The sequence below is a fragment of the Schistocerca nitens genome, chromosome 2, assembly GCF_023898315.1.
Source record: "Schistocerca nitens isolate TAMUIC-IGC-003100 chromosome 2, iqSchNite1.1, whole genome shotgun sequence".
Taxonomy (NCBI): domain Eukaryota; kingdom Metazoa; phylum Arthropoda; class Insecta; order Orthoptera; family Acrididae; genus Schistocerca; species Schistocerca nitens.
This window is the reverse complement of record NC_064615.1, coordinates 465875873-465893680: the sequence shown is the minus strand read 5'-3', so window position 1 is coordinate 465893680 and position 17808 is coordinate 465875873. Positions and strand designations below refer to the sequence as shown.

The 17808-nt window shown below is 41.7% G+C and overlaps 1 protein-coding gene across 2 annotated transcripts in view; it reads right to left on the bottom strand.

Annotated features, from left to right (window-relative positions):
- LOC126236371 (protein Gawky) overlaps window positions 1-17808 on the bottom strand; it is a 274769-nt gene that overhangs the window by 138654 nt on the left and 118307 nt on the right. For both annotated transcript variants that reach the window (XM_049945615.1, XM_049945616.1), the window contains one exon: window positions 5300-5889. In XM_049945615.1, coding sequence (XP_049801572.1) covers window positions 5300-5889 — 590 coding nt within the window. The remainder of the gene's footprint in view (window positions 1-5299; window positions 5890-17808) is intronic.

Sequence of the window (17808 nt, the reverse complement as noted above, 5' to 3'; positions counted from 1 at the left end):
CATGTACACTGCCATTATTTGCATGATGATTCTGATGGTGTAATCAGATTTTCAATATATTTATTAGTTTAAAGTTTAGTATCTGACTGTAAATTATACAAGTAACACCAAGCAACGAATTTCCAAAATCTTAACGATTCACACAATTTTGTTGATCGACGTGTCTTTAGAAATCTATTAGTGTAAACCTAAATTGGTATGAATTACAGGCTTGTAACTTGAATAGTATATGAGTTATTGGAGGTCAAAGTGGCCGATTACTATTGACCGTGTCACGCCATCAGTACTGCACAGTTATGCGAGAAAACAGTAATAGCATGCTTATAAATATATGTATTCGTTATGTCTTTGTTTATTTGAGATATATACTATTCATGAAGAAATTGGTACAATATTTACTGTGTTTTAGAAAGCACAGAGACATTAGGCTACTGGCCTACTTTTGTTTCTATTCCTGTGATATATGTTTATTTGATTTGTTTATGTACTTAATAATGTGTGTTAGAGCGAGTTTATGGCCCAGCCATAGGAATATTTATTTAATTTTAATTTATTTAAATGTAAATCCAATATTATGTATGTGTTTCAATATGTTTGTGAGTGTGCGTTGGCTTGGAGACACGGCGGGAGCGCTTTAGCCAATCACAGTGCTCATTACTACGGCAGGAGACTACTGAAATCAATGGAGAGACTGTATGGAAGTGGGGAGGAGCATTGGATGGCACAGGATACAGGAGTGCTGGACGGGAATGTGCGACAGATGGTCGCAGGAAATAGAACTATTTTGTAGTGCCGACTTGGGTGCACTTGTGCGATTTCTGTGGCTTCTGCAGTAAAGATGTAGTATGTGTTTAGAAGTGACTATCTTGTAAGCTATGGTGTTGTTCATAACTAATTACGTGAAGTAGGAATCTATTGTGAATCTTCAGGTTTTGGCGGCACAAAGACTGTTCCATTAAGTTTCGGGTGTGCAGCCACAAGAATTCTCCTTCTTCTAATATTTCGGCTTATAACATTCAGCCATCTTCAGAGTGATCTTCAAGACTGCCGCTCCAGTGCTCACTTCGTACCTTTATACTCGTGTACTGCGCAACTGCGCATTCTGCCACAGGTGTAAATGCACCAGGGACGTTGGTCGGTGGCAGAGATGTGCACAATGCGCGAGTTACATTTATGAGTCCGCAGTCAAACTGTGTTGGTATGTCAATATATCATTGTGAGCTGCACTGTGATGTCGTCTTTGTGAGCTTATTACATGATTTATCAAGTTTGAAACCACTATCTCTATTAATTAAATTGGTCATCAAGCGAATCTCAATTGCCTCCTTCACTGTCTAGTCCCGAAAAGATGACGTAGTTGCCAAAATTTCGAAGTTGTCATACAATATACTGTGATCAGTGCCAATACAGCGCTCTGCCACTGCCGACTTGTTAGGTTGTTAAAGTCGTGTGTACATCCAGTTTTCTGTACATCTTTCTTGGACAGTACGAGATTTTTGTCGAATGTAACAAAAGCCACATTCACATCAAATTTTGGAAACTCCATATTTTCAGAGTAGCAAATCATCTTTGACGGAGCCCACGAGTGCAACTGTCTTGGGTGGAGGATGAAAAATCAGTTTTACTTTGTGTCTGCTGAGAATCCGTACTATTTTTGATGAGAGGCTACCCACATATGGCAGGAAGGCCATCAATTTAAAGGTTTCTTCATCTTCTTCTGCTTTCTTTGTGGCCTCTTTCGGTTTCATTTTCAGTGCCTTCTGTATTTGCTGTGGGGAGTACCCATTGTCTTCAAACACTCTTTGTAAGTGGGAAAGTTCATCTTGCAGACTGCTTTCGTCAGATATAATATGCCCTTTATGGGTCAAAGTTCGGAGAACAATCATCGTCTGGACAGGATGGTGGCAGATATTTGCACATAAATATAAATCCATGTGCATCGGCTTCCGATACACTTCATGTCCCAAAGTGCCATCCCCTCTGCGCTGAACCAGAACGTCCAAGAATGGAAAGCATCCCTCCTTTTCAATTTCCACTGTGAGCTCTATTTGATCGTGGAGGGAGTTCAGATGTCTTGAGAAGTCTTGCAAGTTATCTTCACCATGTGGCCAAAATACAAAGGTACCACCACCAACATACTTCCAGAAAATCATGGGTCTTCCATAAATAAGTTGGCCACCAGAGGCCTCCACCCAACACAGCTGCACTCGTGGGCTCTGTCAAAGATGATTTGCTACTCTGAAAATATGGAGTTTCCAAAATTCCATCTGAATGTGGCTTTTCTTACATTGGACAAACAACTCATACTGTCCAAGAAAGATGTACAGAAAACCGGAGGTACACACGACTTTTACAACCTAACAAGTGTCGGCAGTGGCAGAATACTGTATTGGCACTGGTCACAGTATGTTGTACGACAACGTCGAAATTTTGACAACTACATCATCTTTTTGGGATTCGATAGTGAAGGAGGCAACTGAGATTCACTTGGCAACTAATTTAATTAATAGAAATAGTGGTTTCAACCTTGATATATCATGGAATAGGGCACTTTGTGTAATAAACTCACAAAGACGTCATCACAGTGCAGCTCACAATGATATGTCGACATACCAACACGGATCGATTGGGGAGTCATAAATGTAACTCGCGCATTGTGCAAGTCTCTGCTGCTGACCAACGTCCCTGGCGCATTTGCAGTTGCGCAGTGCACGAGTATAAAGGGACAAAGCGAGCACTGGAGGGGCAGTCTTGCGGCTCACTCTGAAGATGGCTGAACATTATACAGCCGAAATAATAGAAGAAGAATTCTTACAGCTGCACACCCAAAACTTAATGGAATAGGAATCTATTGTTACCCTGTTATTCAACTTATATTTTATTTAACTGCTAGACCATCGACACCAATAAGTGTTTTTCAGAAATAAACGGTATGCTTAAAGGTTCTTCTGCTATCGTACTCATTATTTAAAGTTGTTAAAATAGTAACTGCAGATTTTATTTAATTGCAATCTTTCATATATAATTTTCTATGTTGCATTCAAAATTCGCAATTGCCAAGTGATAGGAACCTTCAACCATTCAATTCATGTGTAAATTCATATTATATACTGTAGACTCAGCAGTATTTGGCATGTATTACAGCAACTACATGTCCCAGCCCCTACACAATGAAACCAGGTAAACTTTTAATATTTGAACTCAGAGTCTGAGGGTACATAGTTGCGGGCCACATTTTTTACTTGAAAGCCCACAATCAGCTGCCATTTTTCAGATTGTATTTCCAATCTGCAAATTCCATGATGAGATATAAATCTGTACAAACATCTGTTACCACTAATTACTCATCACCATTTTTTAAAAATTTAACTGCAATGCCTTTTCACAGAGCAAAGGACCAGATATTGATTACCCAGTTGATCATTTTTGTAAAAACCAGCAAGAAAAAGCTTCATTTTTCAGTTTCTTCTTCACTTTTCTGTGTTTACTCCTGCCTTCACAGTAAGGCTTTGCAGATGGATTTTAAAATTTAATCAGTAGGCTTCTTAAATTCACGTATCATAGAAGTATCTACACCATACTAATTGTATAACTTACAATAGCTTTCTCCTTTTTTTTAGCGTTATAATAACAATCATTTTACCTTAAAGCAATAATACCATCTGCTGCACTTGTACTAACTAAAATAACAATGAAATGTGTTGCGTAGAGATCATGCAGGGTGCAAGCAGGTAGTGCCAGCATGACACGTCCATGAATGCACGGACTAGACCACAAAGACGTTTGCTCACAGTTGACAATCTAGATAATCTCGAATGCATATAACTGAGACCTCGATAATAGTCTCCACTATATTAAGTGAAGGGTCTATTGATCACGAAGGAAATATTTTGGAAACAGGTTTTAATGACTGTAAAATCAAGGCTGTAATGTAGCAGACAAGCACACAGAAGAGAGAAAATTTGGTGAGTTTCTGGATAATGTAATGCTTGTAAGGATGGGAACTCACGGAAAGTAGGTGAGGGGGTGCATGTTTGGGTGAGTTGGGAGGAAAAGGAAGAGGGAATAGGAAGGAGGAAGGGAAAAGAAGGGGAAGGGGTGGAGGGAGTTGGGAGGAGGAAAAGGGGAAGAGGAGTTGCAAGGAGGAAGAGGGGTAAGGGAGCTGGGAGAAAGAAGACAGAACGGGAAGCTGGGAGAGGAAAGGAGGAAGGGGAATTGGAAAGGCAAGAAGGAGAATGAGAGGAAGGGTGAGTTGGAGGAGAAAGGGGGGTAGAAGGAGGTGAAACAGGGGTAGGGGAGGGGGAGTTGGACGGAGAAAGAAGGGGACAGAGAGGGGGACAGAGAGGGGGAGCTGGGTAGAGTAACAGGCGAACGGAGAGGGGCTGCTAGGCAGAGTAAGAAGGGTACAGCACAGGGTGGGCAGGGTCGTGCGCCGTGGAGAGGGTTGTGCGGCGCGGGGAGGGATTGCGGGCAGAGTCGTGCGGCGCGGGGAGGGATTGCGGGCAGGGTCGTGCGGCGCGGGGAGGGATTGCGGGCAGGGTCGTGCGGCGCGGGGAGGGATTGCGGGCAGAGTCGTGCGGCGCGGGGAGGGATTGCGGGCAGAGTCGTGCGGCGCGGGGAGGGATTGCGGGCAGAGTCGTGCGGCGCGGGGAGGGATTGCGGGCAGAGTCGTGCGGCGCGGGGAGGGATTGCGGGCAGAGTCGTGCGGCGCGGGGAGGGATTGCGGGCAGAGTCGTGCGGCGCGGGGAGGGATTGCGGGCAGAGTCGTGCGGCGCGGGGAGGGATTGCGGGCAGAGTCGTGCGGCGCGGGGAGGGATTGCGGGCAGAGTCGTGCGGCGCGGGGAGGGATTGCGGGCAGAGTCGTGCGGCGCGGGGAGGGATTGCGGGCAGAGTCGTGCGGAGCGGGGAGGGATTGCGGGCAGAGTCGTGCGGCGCGGGGAGGGATTGCGGGCAGAGTCGTGCGGCGCGGGGAGGGATTGCGGGCAGAGTCGTGCGGCGCGGAGAGGGATTGCGGGCAGAGTCGTGCGGAGCGGAGAGGGATTGCGGGCAGAGTCGTGCGGAACGGAGAGGGATTGCGGGCAGAGTCGTGCGGAGTGGAGAGGGATTGTGGGCAGAGCTGTGCGGATTGGAGTGAGAGGTTGGGCAGAATTGTGCTTAAATGGAGGGACAAGGTGGGCGAACAGACTGGAGGAACCGGTCAGGGCGAGTGGCAGCCATTTCATGAACATTTGAAGCAGTGAAAGTAACACACACAGGCTCCCAGTTATCTCTCATTGTCATATTTGACAAATCTACTCACCCCTCCCCAACCGTCTTGACTGAAGAGTGCTTCTCGCATGGAATTCAGGTGCTCAAGTTGCTGCTGCTTGGAAGAACCTGAAGTTGCTCCAGAAGACTGTTGTCCGGAACTAGAAGTTCCTGTATTTACACTTCCGCTGCCACTTAGACCTTTGCCAGCGGCAGCAGCCCATGAAGCAGATGCACTAGAGTTGGAACCATTGTTACTGCCTTGCTGTTGTTGAGATTGTTGTACTGAACTCTGGCCAGATGTCACAGTCTGAATATGACCAGTTGATGTCCCTGGTTGCTGTTGCTGGGAAGAGGATTGATTTGTGGAACTGCCTTGCTGTCCAGCTGAGCTGGAGGTCTGCTGCTGAGTTACTGAGCCGCTACCAGACTGCTGCTGTTGTGAACCTTGAGATTGACCACCTCCACCTCCCCCAACCTGCTGTGCACCTCCACCTGTCTGGCCACTTTGTTGACTCATCTGGGAGGATGTAGACTGTGTTGATGATGCAGAGCTACCTCCTTGTTGTTGTGATTGTTGTGGCTGGCTCTGCTGTGAAGAATTCTGTCCACTTTGTGAATTATTGCCCTTATTTGAGTTACCTGTAAATTAAAGGATCATTATTCCCTAATCAAGTATCACTCCCCCCCCCCTCTCTCTCTCTCTCTCTCTCTCTCTCTCTCTCTCCCCCCCCCCCCCCCTCCACACACACACACACACACACACACACACACACACACTATACTGTTTGTGACTGTGGTGTGTCATTAATATGTCACTTTCCCCAGCTGACCTAACATACTGAGTCCTCATCTGTGGGACAAAGATGAAAAAGCACACAATCTAGAAATTCAATAAAAAACCACGAATTATTCATTGTGCATGCTGTAATCTTACAAAACACATGAATATTTGTATTATCAAAATAAAGTAAATATTAACCAGTATTAGCAAGAAAAAACCTGCAGAAGGGGGAGACAGATTGTGTAGGATGAATCGCCTTTCCAGTGTGTCATAAAATGCATACGGTATGGACTTAACAAATGTCACGCACCCTGTTGGACTGGGATCACCAACAGCCAGGCTGCCAACATCTTTTAGTCATCTTCCCTCGGACAATCAATTATTACAAAAGCTTTACCTTCTGCTTTTGTGTCCTTAGTTGTCAAGCAATTACACATTTTTCTTGAAAATCGATGTACCTGCCACATTCCTGGAGGTGCTGACTACTGTCAATTTGGTGTGTTGCTTCTATCATACGTAGCACTCATATTCCAAGACAGGTCCTAATCCAGGGTTGCCACAAGTTTTCCCAAGTGGAACTGTCTGATATTTCCCTGATTTCCAGACAAATTTTAGCATTTTCCCCTGACGAAATAATCTCAGAGAAGAGTAAGCCTCCTGCAAGAAGCGTATAAGGTTGGGAAGAGTTGCGTAAACCAACACTACAGGTGACCGCCAATAAAATGTTTGTTCTACTATGTTCATTGTTGTCACTTATTACCCACTGTGTTATGTCTATTATTTTAGTGGTATTGTGTGTCCGCCTCCTTAGCCGAGTGGTACCATGTTTGCCTGCCATGCAGCGGGTCCAGATTCGATTCCTTGCAGAGTTGGAGATTTTCTCCACTCGTGGACTGGGTGTTGTGTTGCACTCATCGTCATTTCATGATCACCGACACACAAGTCAGTCAATGTGGCATCACCTGAATGAAGACTTGCAAATCGGTGGCCAAACTTCCCTGGATAGGGCATCCCAGCCATCAATGCCACACGATAATTTCATTTTACAGGCATTGTATGATTTTTCTTTAGAAAAATATATGAGTACATAGTGTACAAACTGCCAGCGATTGCCATAATTTTCTCCTTCTTATCATCCATACTTTCTAATGTATGGACTACTTTCAAAGTGCCACAATCTACTACAACAAATAAAATGTTTATAAAACACCGCACTGTACAATTTACTTGCAGTAAGAAAGTTGCAATTCCTGAAATCCATTCTCTGTGCCCTCTGGCCTGCTGAGGAGCACCAGAGTCCTGGGTCCACGCTGAAAATCCACCGCATAATGTCACACAGACCCGGCCTGCACACAGATCGGTGTGACTAGATCAGACAGACAGGGCCTGCACATTAGTGGGAAATGGTGGGATTCAGATCAGCAGGCAGGCCAGATTCATTAAGAGATGCCTGCAGAAATGGCCTGCGGTTTTGGACTGTTGTGGAAGTCCTCTCGTGTGGCCAGCTATTCAAGTGTCACAGACACCACATTGATGAAATGAGACTGCAGTGATTAATCCAAGCATCAGATAATTTGCACGAATACTCTGAGAATCAGTACTAATGAGGATAGGTAGCAACTCACCGTGAAGACAATCGCTGAGCCGCAGACTGTCACACAGGAAAGACTATCATATTCCCACAACTAAATTTTTGGCCACAGCCTTTGTCAGAAAATTAGAGTGCACACACTTTCACACAATCACTCAGACAAAACTCGTGCACCCATGACTGCTGTCTCCGGTGACTGCATCAGTATTATCTGAGAATCAGATCCAAACAAACCACTTGTCAAACCTCCCTGCCTCTCATCGGCAGCTGCTAGACTAGTGGCAAGAAGTGGTGGCAGCACTGACTGCAAGCTGAGGGGAATGGTAGGAATGGGAAAAGCAGTAAGAATGAGTGAGCAAGGGAGCACTGCACATACTCAGCTGCACCCAGCCAGAGACAATGCGTAACATCTCAGTAAACACACCATTTCATCTGCTGAGACAAAAATGAGATTTCTTCCTGTTTTCCAAACTTCCCTGACACGTTTCAAATTCTCTGATATTCCCCGATTTCCAGACTTGTGGCAAACCTGCAATCAGTAACCTGGTTTCGCCAATGTAGGCATTGTGACATTCACATTGAAGTTAGCAAACACCTACAGCATGGAGAGAAACTGTATCACTGCAGATCTCATTTCTTGAGGCTGCTCTGAAATAGAGGCTTAAATCATTTGCAGAGAAAAATCCAGTCACAGACATCTCTCATGAAATGTTAGGTGAGCAACAGGAGTTTTTTTCCTGTTCTTTTGTCTGCTTTTGTCCCCACTGCACCTCACAGCTCACTGTCTCTCTTTATTGCTATATCAATCTGAGCTGAATGTTGTTCGAACTTTTATTAGTTCATGGTGGCAGTAATCACTGTCCCTTAATCTGGTGAGCTTGGTTTAGCACAATGTACACAGAACAACATGCTTTTGTGGTGGACTGTGATGCATCTGTACATGCGGATACCTAGTGGCGCATATCAGTTTTCTGTATAGATTGTAAATGGTAACTTTTTAGAAACAACATACCACAATGGTGTAGGGGAAGTAGAGACAAACAGTTTGATACTGGACACCTGTGGTCAGTCAAACTGAGAAACAATGACAAACTGACCTACGACAGTCAGAACTACAGTGCATGTGCATCAAGCAATATTTTGAATATCCTCTCGCTTTCTTATGCCATCTGCTTAGTCGGTCTTAACTGATTGGAGCTCATTACTTTTTCTCACTGAAATTGGTGTTGGTGTTGAATAAAACACACTTTTTTCTTGCACTTACAAATTTAAAACTGACGTTTGCATAAATTTTACCTCTAAGCTTTGTGAATTTCAGCAGAGTAAAATTAACAAATTGTTTTATTTCTCTGATCATCTTACTATGAGACTGCTGTGTTGGCAAGAGTTAAACCTTTTGAAGGTGCAGTTTTTGTAGTAACTCAGCAAAGATAATTTTTTTGCTGGTCTATTAGGATTGTGATCAACTGACTATTTATTTTTTAATAATTTTATTTTGTGATTTAGGACCATAAACTGTGGTGGTACATATATCACCAAGGCGCCTTTGTGAGGTATTAAAACTATGGTGGGAAATGAATTTCCCATATGCCTTTTGAGAACTGTTGTGTGTTGCCATTACATGTAAAAAAATAATTAACATCGTTTTCTGTTTTTATTTTGTTTTCTTTTACTTTATTTTAAAAATATTTTTACTGATATTTGAAGTTTACTTACCACAACATGCAAACATTGCAGAAGTGAAGCAATGTGTTCCGACAACACTAGTGACCCCACGACAAACAGAAACTGATTGTTGTAGCCATTTTTATAGATCTGGTGCAGTGTACTACCACAAGATGTCAGGCATAGACAGAGGTGGTGTGACGTATTCCCAGAAGATTTGGGATACCCCTAAGTTGGTGGTAAGTATGCTTCCCCAGAACCGCAAGTGATAGATTAATTTTGCATTAAGTGTACTTCCCAAGCCCCTTTCAGAAACTACTTTGGTGGTAACCATACTTCCCAAGAATCATTAAAACACAGTTGTTTGGTGGGATACGTACTTCCTACCGTCCTGAAGGCTGTATTTCTCGACAAACAGAAACTACAGCTGGTGCACTGGACTGCCACCAGATGCCACAAGTGTACAGAGGTGGTTAACATATTCCCTTAAACACTGTACAGAAATACATTTAGTGGGAAGTATATCCCCCACAGCATCCGAAAGGGTTAAGATTGGACTGAATTGTAAACATAATTAGTTTATTCACAATTTTTACAAAAGTCTTTATTCTTTCACTGCCTAACAGAAAACTTTAACTCAGTAATGTTAATGAAATAAATTTCAAAAACTGACCGAGTAAGCCAGCAGATTTTCTAATACTATTTGACTTGTTTCCCAAGATTTAGCTCACAAGAGTTCTCTGTATCATATCATTCACCTCATTCTGCCCCTACTACACCACTGTGTTATACTGAGTGCTTTACGTCCAAGTTCAGAACTAGGAGTTCAATATGTTGCCGCTCCATGGAAAAGGTTTGTGCCATTTTTGTCTATTTCCAAATTCAATAGAATTTTTTCTAACAGGTTGTTGATGTGCTGATGATAAGTGCAGTTTTACTTTTTCATTCTGGAAACATCCCCCAGGCTGTGGCTAAGCCATGTCTCCGCAATATCCTTTCTTTCAGGAGCGCTAGTTCTGCATGGTTCGCAGGAGAGCTTCTGTAAAGTTTGGAAGCTAGGAGACGAGATACTGGCAGAAGTAAAGCTGTGAGTACCGGGCGTGAGTTGTGCTTCGGTAGCTCAGATGGTAGAGCACTTGCCCGCGAAAGGCAAAGGTCCCGAGTTCGAGTCTCGGTCGGGCACACAGTTTTAATCTGCCAGGAAGTTTCATATCAGCGCACACTCCGCTGCAGAGTGAAAATCTCATTCCACTAAGATAACTTTTTTCTTGAGCATAGACTACGCAACAATGCAGTTTCACCTTTGTGCCTTTACATTAGTAAAAGGCTTTAATCTATTCACTGGTAGAACATCACAAAAATTTAAGAAAGTAGTTCACCATCACTGTAACATGGTCACAAATAGAACAATGACCCCCAGAAGGTGTGAAATAAGTTTCTTTTATTTCCATCTCTAATCGCAAAAGTGTGAGGTCCTTAGACTACCAGTTCTGGTCAGCAAAAACTATATTCAGATCGACAGCAAAACACAGGAAAAACAAATAGAACTAGGAGACTGTTTATATCTTAAAACAACAAAATAGCCCATTATGGAAAGTATTACATACATACATGTGGGAAACAGGCACTGAAAACATGACAAGGGATACCTGTTTTAAAACAGGTCATAGTATAAAGAAGCCATAGTGGCATTATCAAGAGATACACACAAAATCGGCTTAGCGGTGTTGCAGATATTTAAAATACAGTAAATATTAGGAGACATCATAGCAGAGTGCAGTACAGCAGCAACAAAATGTTTGTATCGTAAGCTCGTTAGGTGTGACTACTGTAAGCACACACAATATATTTCGTCACACACATATAATGCACCAATTATATAATTGCACAAAACGCAATTAAAAAAAGATACAACCAGTAAAGTGTATAGTGTGTTTAATCAGTGTAAACATTATTACAATGACTGTAATAAATTACAAACAAGACTAAAGTTTAAATTTAGAGTATTAAAAAGGAAAGGGTTAAGTGATTCTAATTCTGAGATGCTTTTATGGCAATTGCAGATAAAGGTGACATTCTTAGGAACAAGCTTATGGAACTGACAGAATAATATAAAATGATAAAATAAATAGGGGTAGCAGAAGTGAGTAATCAGTGTCATTCCTCTGTTGGTATGGCCACCAGACCGCACTATATGCGAGAAGTGGCCTGAGGAACTGACAGCCAGAGGGCTTCTTGTCCCCAGTGACATGCCATTCCAAGAAAAGAATGACAAAACATAATACTAGTTAATTAACAAGATACTTTAGTTAATGAAATCCATACATATTATAAAAAGTGTGTGCGTTTTCCACATCTCCTCCTAAGCTGCTGGTCCGATTTCAACCAAACATGGTACACATATGCCTTACTGTAAAGCAATAAGCGAGGTGAGGGTACGAATAACCTCCCAGTCATAGTTCATGCCAGTGTTGACATATGTGAAATACCACGTCATGAGTGATGTTTTGATACATGTACTCTTTACTACTAAGATACTCCTAGAGTCACGTCAACTAAAGGAAATCCCTGACACCTGACAGCACTTTTGACAATTTTCAACTGCAAAGTGTAAACAGCTGTGTAGGTGAAAACAACTGTCATCCTTAGAACTATGAAGGGGCATTGTCATAGAGACATTTACAGTATTATGTTGTACACACACGAAGCAGTGATGCCCAACCTACAGAAATTGTTTCTTAATTTCAAGTGTGTTTTTGTGAGTACATGGAAATGGAAACTTTTTTGATATTAAACTACAAACACAGTTCTTTTTATTTTGTTTTCATTTCTTACAGGAAATTAGCAAAGTCAGGTTTGTCAGCTGGTATATCAAATAAACAGAGAGGAACAAGTAAACACAGGAGTAGTACCCTTAACTTAAGAAAATGAAGCAAATATGTAATGCACTTCATACTAAGTAAAGACAAAAGCAAGATATACATAAGAGAGGAATTTAATAATTAAAGTAGAACATTGTCAAATAAAGCAAAGTAGGCATTGGGTACAAAATTGTTGTGCCCATTGAGCACTCTTGGTGGCCCTTGCTTTTCACTTTATTGATTTCACACTCTTCTAACAAGCTGAGAGCATGGCCCTTCTGCACCATGTGGAGAACACACACACACACACACACACACACACACACACACACACACTATTCTCAATACTCCCTATAGTATGACTGTTTTCTGATAAATGCAAACACAAAGCAGTTATGTTATGTGGCTGTGAACACTCCTTAAACCTTACTTTAAAAGAGCGGTCAGTTCAGCCTATGTAACTGGTGAATCACTGAGGCGAAGAAGGCTTTTTATCATGCAGGATGCCATGAACTCTGCCACTGATGATAATATCCGCACATGTAGGTTTTCTGAAAACTGGAAATTTATGTTTTTTTGTCAACTTTCTCAATAGTAAGGTCAAGGCAGTTAATGGAGTCCCCTTCTTCTACTTCCACAGTAAAAGTTATTTTTGGGTGCATGCTGCCTATTGCTTGGGCAAGTGCATAAACCTCACAAGTCACAGCCTCTACCACTAATAAAATATCAACATACCATTTATCATAAATAGCTTTTTTCTTTTACCTGTGGAAACTTAGCAAAAAAATTATGTTCTAAATTGTTCATAAATGTATCTGGCAAATGTACCAGCCGGACTATTACCCATCCCAAGCCTATCTTTTTGGTCATATATTTTTGTCACGGGGGAGAGAGAGAGAGAGAGAGAGAGAGAGAGAGAGAGAGAGAGAGAGAGAGAAACACCCTCAAACATAATCTAAAAATTTAGTTAGTTCTGCACAATCTGCAGTACTGATCTTTCTACGTGTTAGCAGATTATGTTTAATAATTTCAATAGTTTGAATATAATAGAGGGAAACATTCCACGCAGGAAAAATATATCTAAAAACAAAGATGATGTGACTTACCATACAAAAGCGCTGGCAGGTCGATAGACACACAAACAAACACAATCATACACACAAAATTCAAGCTTTCGCAACCAACGGTTGCTTCGTCAGGAAAGAGGGAAGGAGAGGGAAAGATGAAAGGATGTTGGTTGGATATGGGTGTATGTGTGAGTGTATACCTGTCCTTTTTTTCCCCCTATGGTAAGTCTTTCCGCTCCCGGGATTGGAATGACTCAAAACCTACATACTTTCATCTTTCCCTCTCCTTCCCTCTTTCCTGACGAAGCAACCGTTGGTTTCGAAAGCTTGAATTTTGTGTGTATGATTGTGTTTGTTTGTGTGTCTATCGACCTGCCAGCGCTTTCATATGGTAAGTCACATCATCTTTGTTTTTAGATATAATTTCAATAGTTTCTTTTATTAGAACATTACTGCTGAGGTCTGTTACATCCAGGAATGATGATGTCTCATTATTAGCTATTTGTGTATCCTTCATTGCATTTGCAAACTAAAAACTGTTTTTAGCCTGTAAATATGTACCACATGTGTAAAATGATTTAAATTTAGTGTTAAAAAATGTATTTACTTTATAGCACGGTGATGATATGTTCACAGTTGGGCAAATCAGATTTCCATCTTTTTGAATCTTAAGTTGAGATTTAAGCTGGGGATGTGTAGCATTCACCATTTTAAGCAATTTCTTTTTGTAACTGTTAAGAAGAAATTGGGAGTTGTCAACCTTTTTACACAGATCAGTCTGAAACTTCTCAGATCAAACAAACTGGTTATCCTGAGATTAGTATGCGCATTCTCCACATGTGCAAAAAGGCCATACTCTCAGATTGTTAGAAGATCTTGAAACTTTACAAAGTGAACAAACAAGGGGCAGCAGAGTGCTCAATGGGCACAGCGATTTTGTACCCAATGCCTACTTTGCTTCATTTGACTACTGAACACATCTCGTATGTATATTTTCGCCTGAGGTGCTGGAGTTGGCGGTCATGTGTGCATGTGTGTGTGTGTGCATGTGTGTGTGTGTGTGTGTGTGTGTGTGTGTGTGTGTGTGTTTTTACTGACGAAGGCTGTGTCCGGAGGCTTTTACAAAGTATCTTAGTTGTGCGTATCTGCAACTTAATGTCTCTTCTTTACAGTAAGTAGCAATCTGTCTTTTCCTACATTGTTGATATTCCTACTGGAGTTCTGGAGTTTCCATTGTCTGCCTTTGTCTTAACTTGGTATAGAGTGTATTACATATTTCCTTCATTTTCTTATGTTGAGCATATTACTCTGTACTTGTCCCTTCTCTGATTATATATTTCAGTAACCAGATAATCTTGCTATTTTCTCATTCTTGGAACAGCATGTCACAGGGTATGAAAGGAGTTCAGGCAGTAAAGTTCCTCTAACCACTGTAATAACTTGTAGACTTTGTAAGCCTACTGTAGACTTTATATATTGTATTGTTCTTTCTACTGCATTCTGTACAATTATATAATTGATGAATGTGTGTACATTAACAGTAGCAAGCTTAAGTACAACATTTTGTGGCTACTATACTTCACTTCATTATGAACAGTAGTACCATATTTTAAATATCTGCAACAATGCTAAGCTGACCTTTGTGTGTATATTTTGATACTGCCAATATGGCTTCATTATACTACATGCAGGTTTTAAAACAGGTATGCCCTATTCATATTTTAAGTGCACATTTTCCACATATGTCTGTAATACTTTACATAATGGGGTATTTTAGTGTGTTAAGATGTGGACAGTCCACTAGTTGCATTCGATTTTCCCGTGTTTTGCTGCAGATGTGACAATATCATTGCTGATCGAAACTGGTAGTCTAAGGGCCTAACAATTTTGTAAACATAGGCAGAAATAAAAGAAATTTATTCTGTAATTTATCATGTATCTAAAAACAAAGATTCTGTAACTTACCAAACGAAAGCGTTGGTACATTGATAGAGAAAATAACAAACACAAACACAAACACACACACACACACACACACACACACACACACACACACACACACAAATTTCAAGCTTTCGCAACCCACGGTTGCTTCATCAGGAAAGAGGGAAGGAGAGGGAAAGACGAAAGGATGTGGGTTTTAAGGGGGAGGGTAAGGAGTCATTCCAATTCCGGGAGCGGAAAGACTTACCTTGAGGGGAAAAAGGGACAGGTGTAAACTCGTGCGCGCGCGCATACACACACACACACACACACACACACACACACACACACACACACACATCCATCTGCACATATACAGACACAAGCAGACATATGTGTTTCTGGTAGTACAAGGACAAAAATTAAATTTTGTGGTTGACACTATGAATGACAGTGGTCACACTCAACGTTAATGTGAGGAAACCACAACACAAAAAATGCCTACAGTGTAGAGGGGCCACTGTTCCCCACAAATAACTGTTCATATCCCAAACTACAAAAAATTGATATTAGTATGTACATGGACCACCACCACCACCACCACCACCACCACCACCACTAACAACAAAAAAACAGGTTTGAACCATAAATGCATGTAACCCGGATTAATGAATTACTGAACATGTGTAATACACTGGTATAGTAGACTATATGTGTGTCAAAATTCATGATGGAATTGATCCCTCTCAACAGTAGGGTGCACTTCAGGTTAGTAGATGGTTGCGGCCTTAAAGAAATGCATCACACTGCGCAGTTTTTCACAGGTAAACATGACAGAGACCTGCTACATCTTATGCGTGTCCACCTGTTTGCCTGTAACTCAACACCAGACATCTGTATGTTCAGAAAAATCACCATCTCATAATTTTCTTATTTATGTGAGTGATATGACAAGATGTTACTTTTTTTTGTCACTGAGGCCATGTAACCTGAAATCCTATTTAGCATTTTTGGGTTAATGTTAACTACTCCAAAAATTGTCCGAAGTTGTGCCTGACAGCTGGATGCTCATGGATGAATTATAAGGCTTCTCAGGCTCGGTATATAAACAGCACAACTTCTATAAATGACTGCTACACAACAGCCTATATGAGAGTAACTACACTGTCTGACAAAATGAAGCACCCGAAAGGGGGGTGGGAAAAAAATGAAACTTCACTGGTTGAAATAGTTTGTGATATTATTTTGGTGATTACAAAACTGAGTCAAATTCACAAAGAACTTGGCAGTAAGCGCCCACTTATCAATATGACGTTGCATCCACTCTGGCCTGTATGCGTGCACTGATTTCATTGGGAACGGTGCCATAAAGCCATTGCATCCTCTCCTATGGCAAATTGGCCCACAACTGCTGTGGCTGGTCCTTGACATCCTTGATACTGGCACTGGGATGGAGTTGACATCTTAGCTAGTCCCAGAGATTTTCTATTGGAGACAGATCAGGAGAGCACCTCAAAATGAAGAAGAGAGTTCATCGAGAAATGGTGCCATGTGTAGATGAACATTGTCCTTTTGAAGAAATGGCACAAAGGAATTGTCATGCAAGATTCTGTGACATACTGCTGTGCTTCCAGAGTTCCCTCGATGACTACCAGTCATGAGCTGAAATCATACTCAATGGATTCCCACAGCATGCTGTCTGGAGTAACACCACAGTTTCTCTACAAAACTTTGGAAGAATGAGATCTTTCACATGTCGCCTTCATACTCGCCAATGATGATCATCCGAGGTAGTGCAGAATCACGATTCATCACAGAACACAACGCAATGCCAGTCCATTCTTCTCTGTCATGGCACAACTCCAAATGCAGCCTCTAGTGTTGAGCTATTATGGGAAGCCTATTCACGAGATGGTATTTCCCTAGTTTGGCTGGAGCTAGACTCGGACCAATGGTGCAAGTTGACACGAAATGTTGGTGGGAGTCCATTACCCGTTCTCAGATGACAGGTGCAGACATGAAGGAAGGGTTACTGCGTGTGTGGTTGCACAATGCAGTGGACCTCACTTGGCATGGTCAGTCATTGTAGGCCAGAACTTTGATGGCAAGTATGCCTACCCTCAAGCTCCCTAGCAACCCACCATTGGGCCACTATGCCCCAAAAATGTAGATATTGCAAGATCTGATCAGCTGGACAAATGGAGACACACTATGAAGCCTCTTTCAAACTCTGTCAGTTGCTGATAATGCTGTCTCACACGAATACGACTATGTGATATCCCCATGTCCTTCACAGCGATTGCTCAATATCTGACGATGTTTATGCCATGTTATATGCCCCTTAATCACTTACAAACCAGCCAATGGTGCACACATGGACAAAATTACATTGGCATCCAACCATGTCTTCTGCATGCTTCACTTTTCTGTCAGGCAGTATATTACAACCATAGTTTGAGTGTTACATAATTATACAACAGGCCAAGCAATCACAAGGTTAGCATCTAAAAACAACAAAATTTTATTTACTATTTATCAGGATGATGTCATCTGAACAAACCAAACACGAAAATTTTATTCTGAAAAGTAGTGAATTATTGCAATACTATCAGAGGACTTTTTCCCAAGTAGCATCCACAATGATCTTAAATCATAAACCCCATTATACAC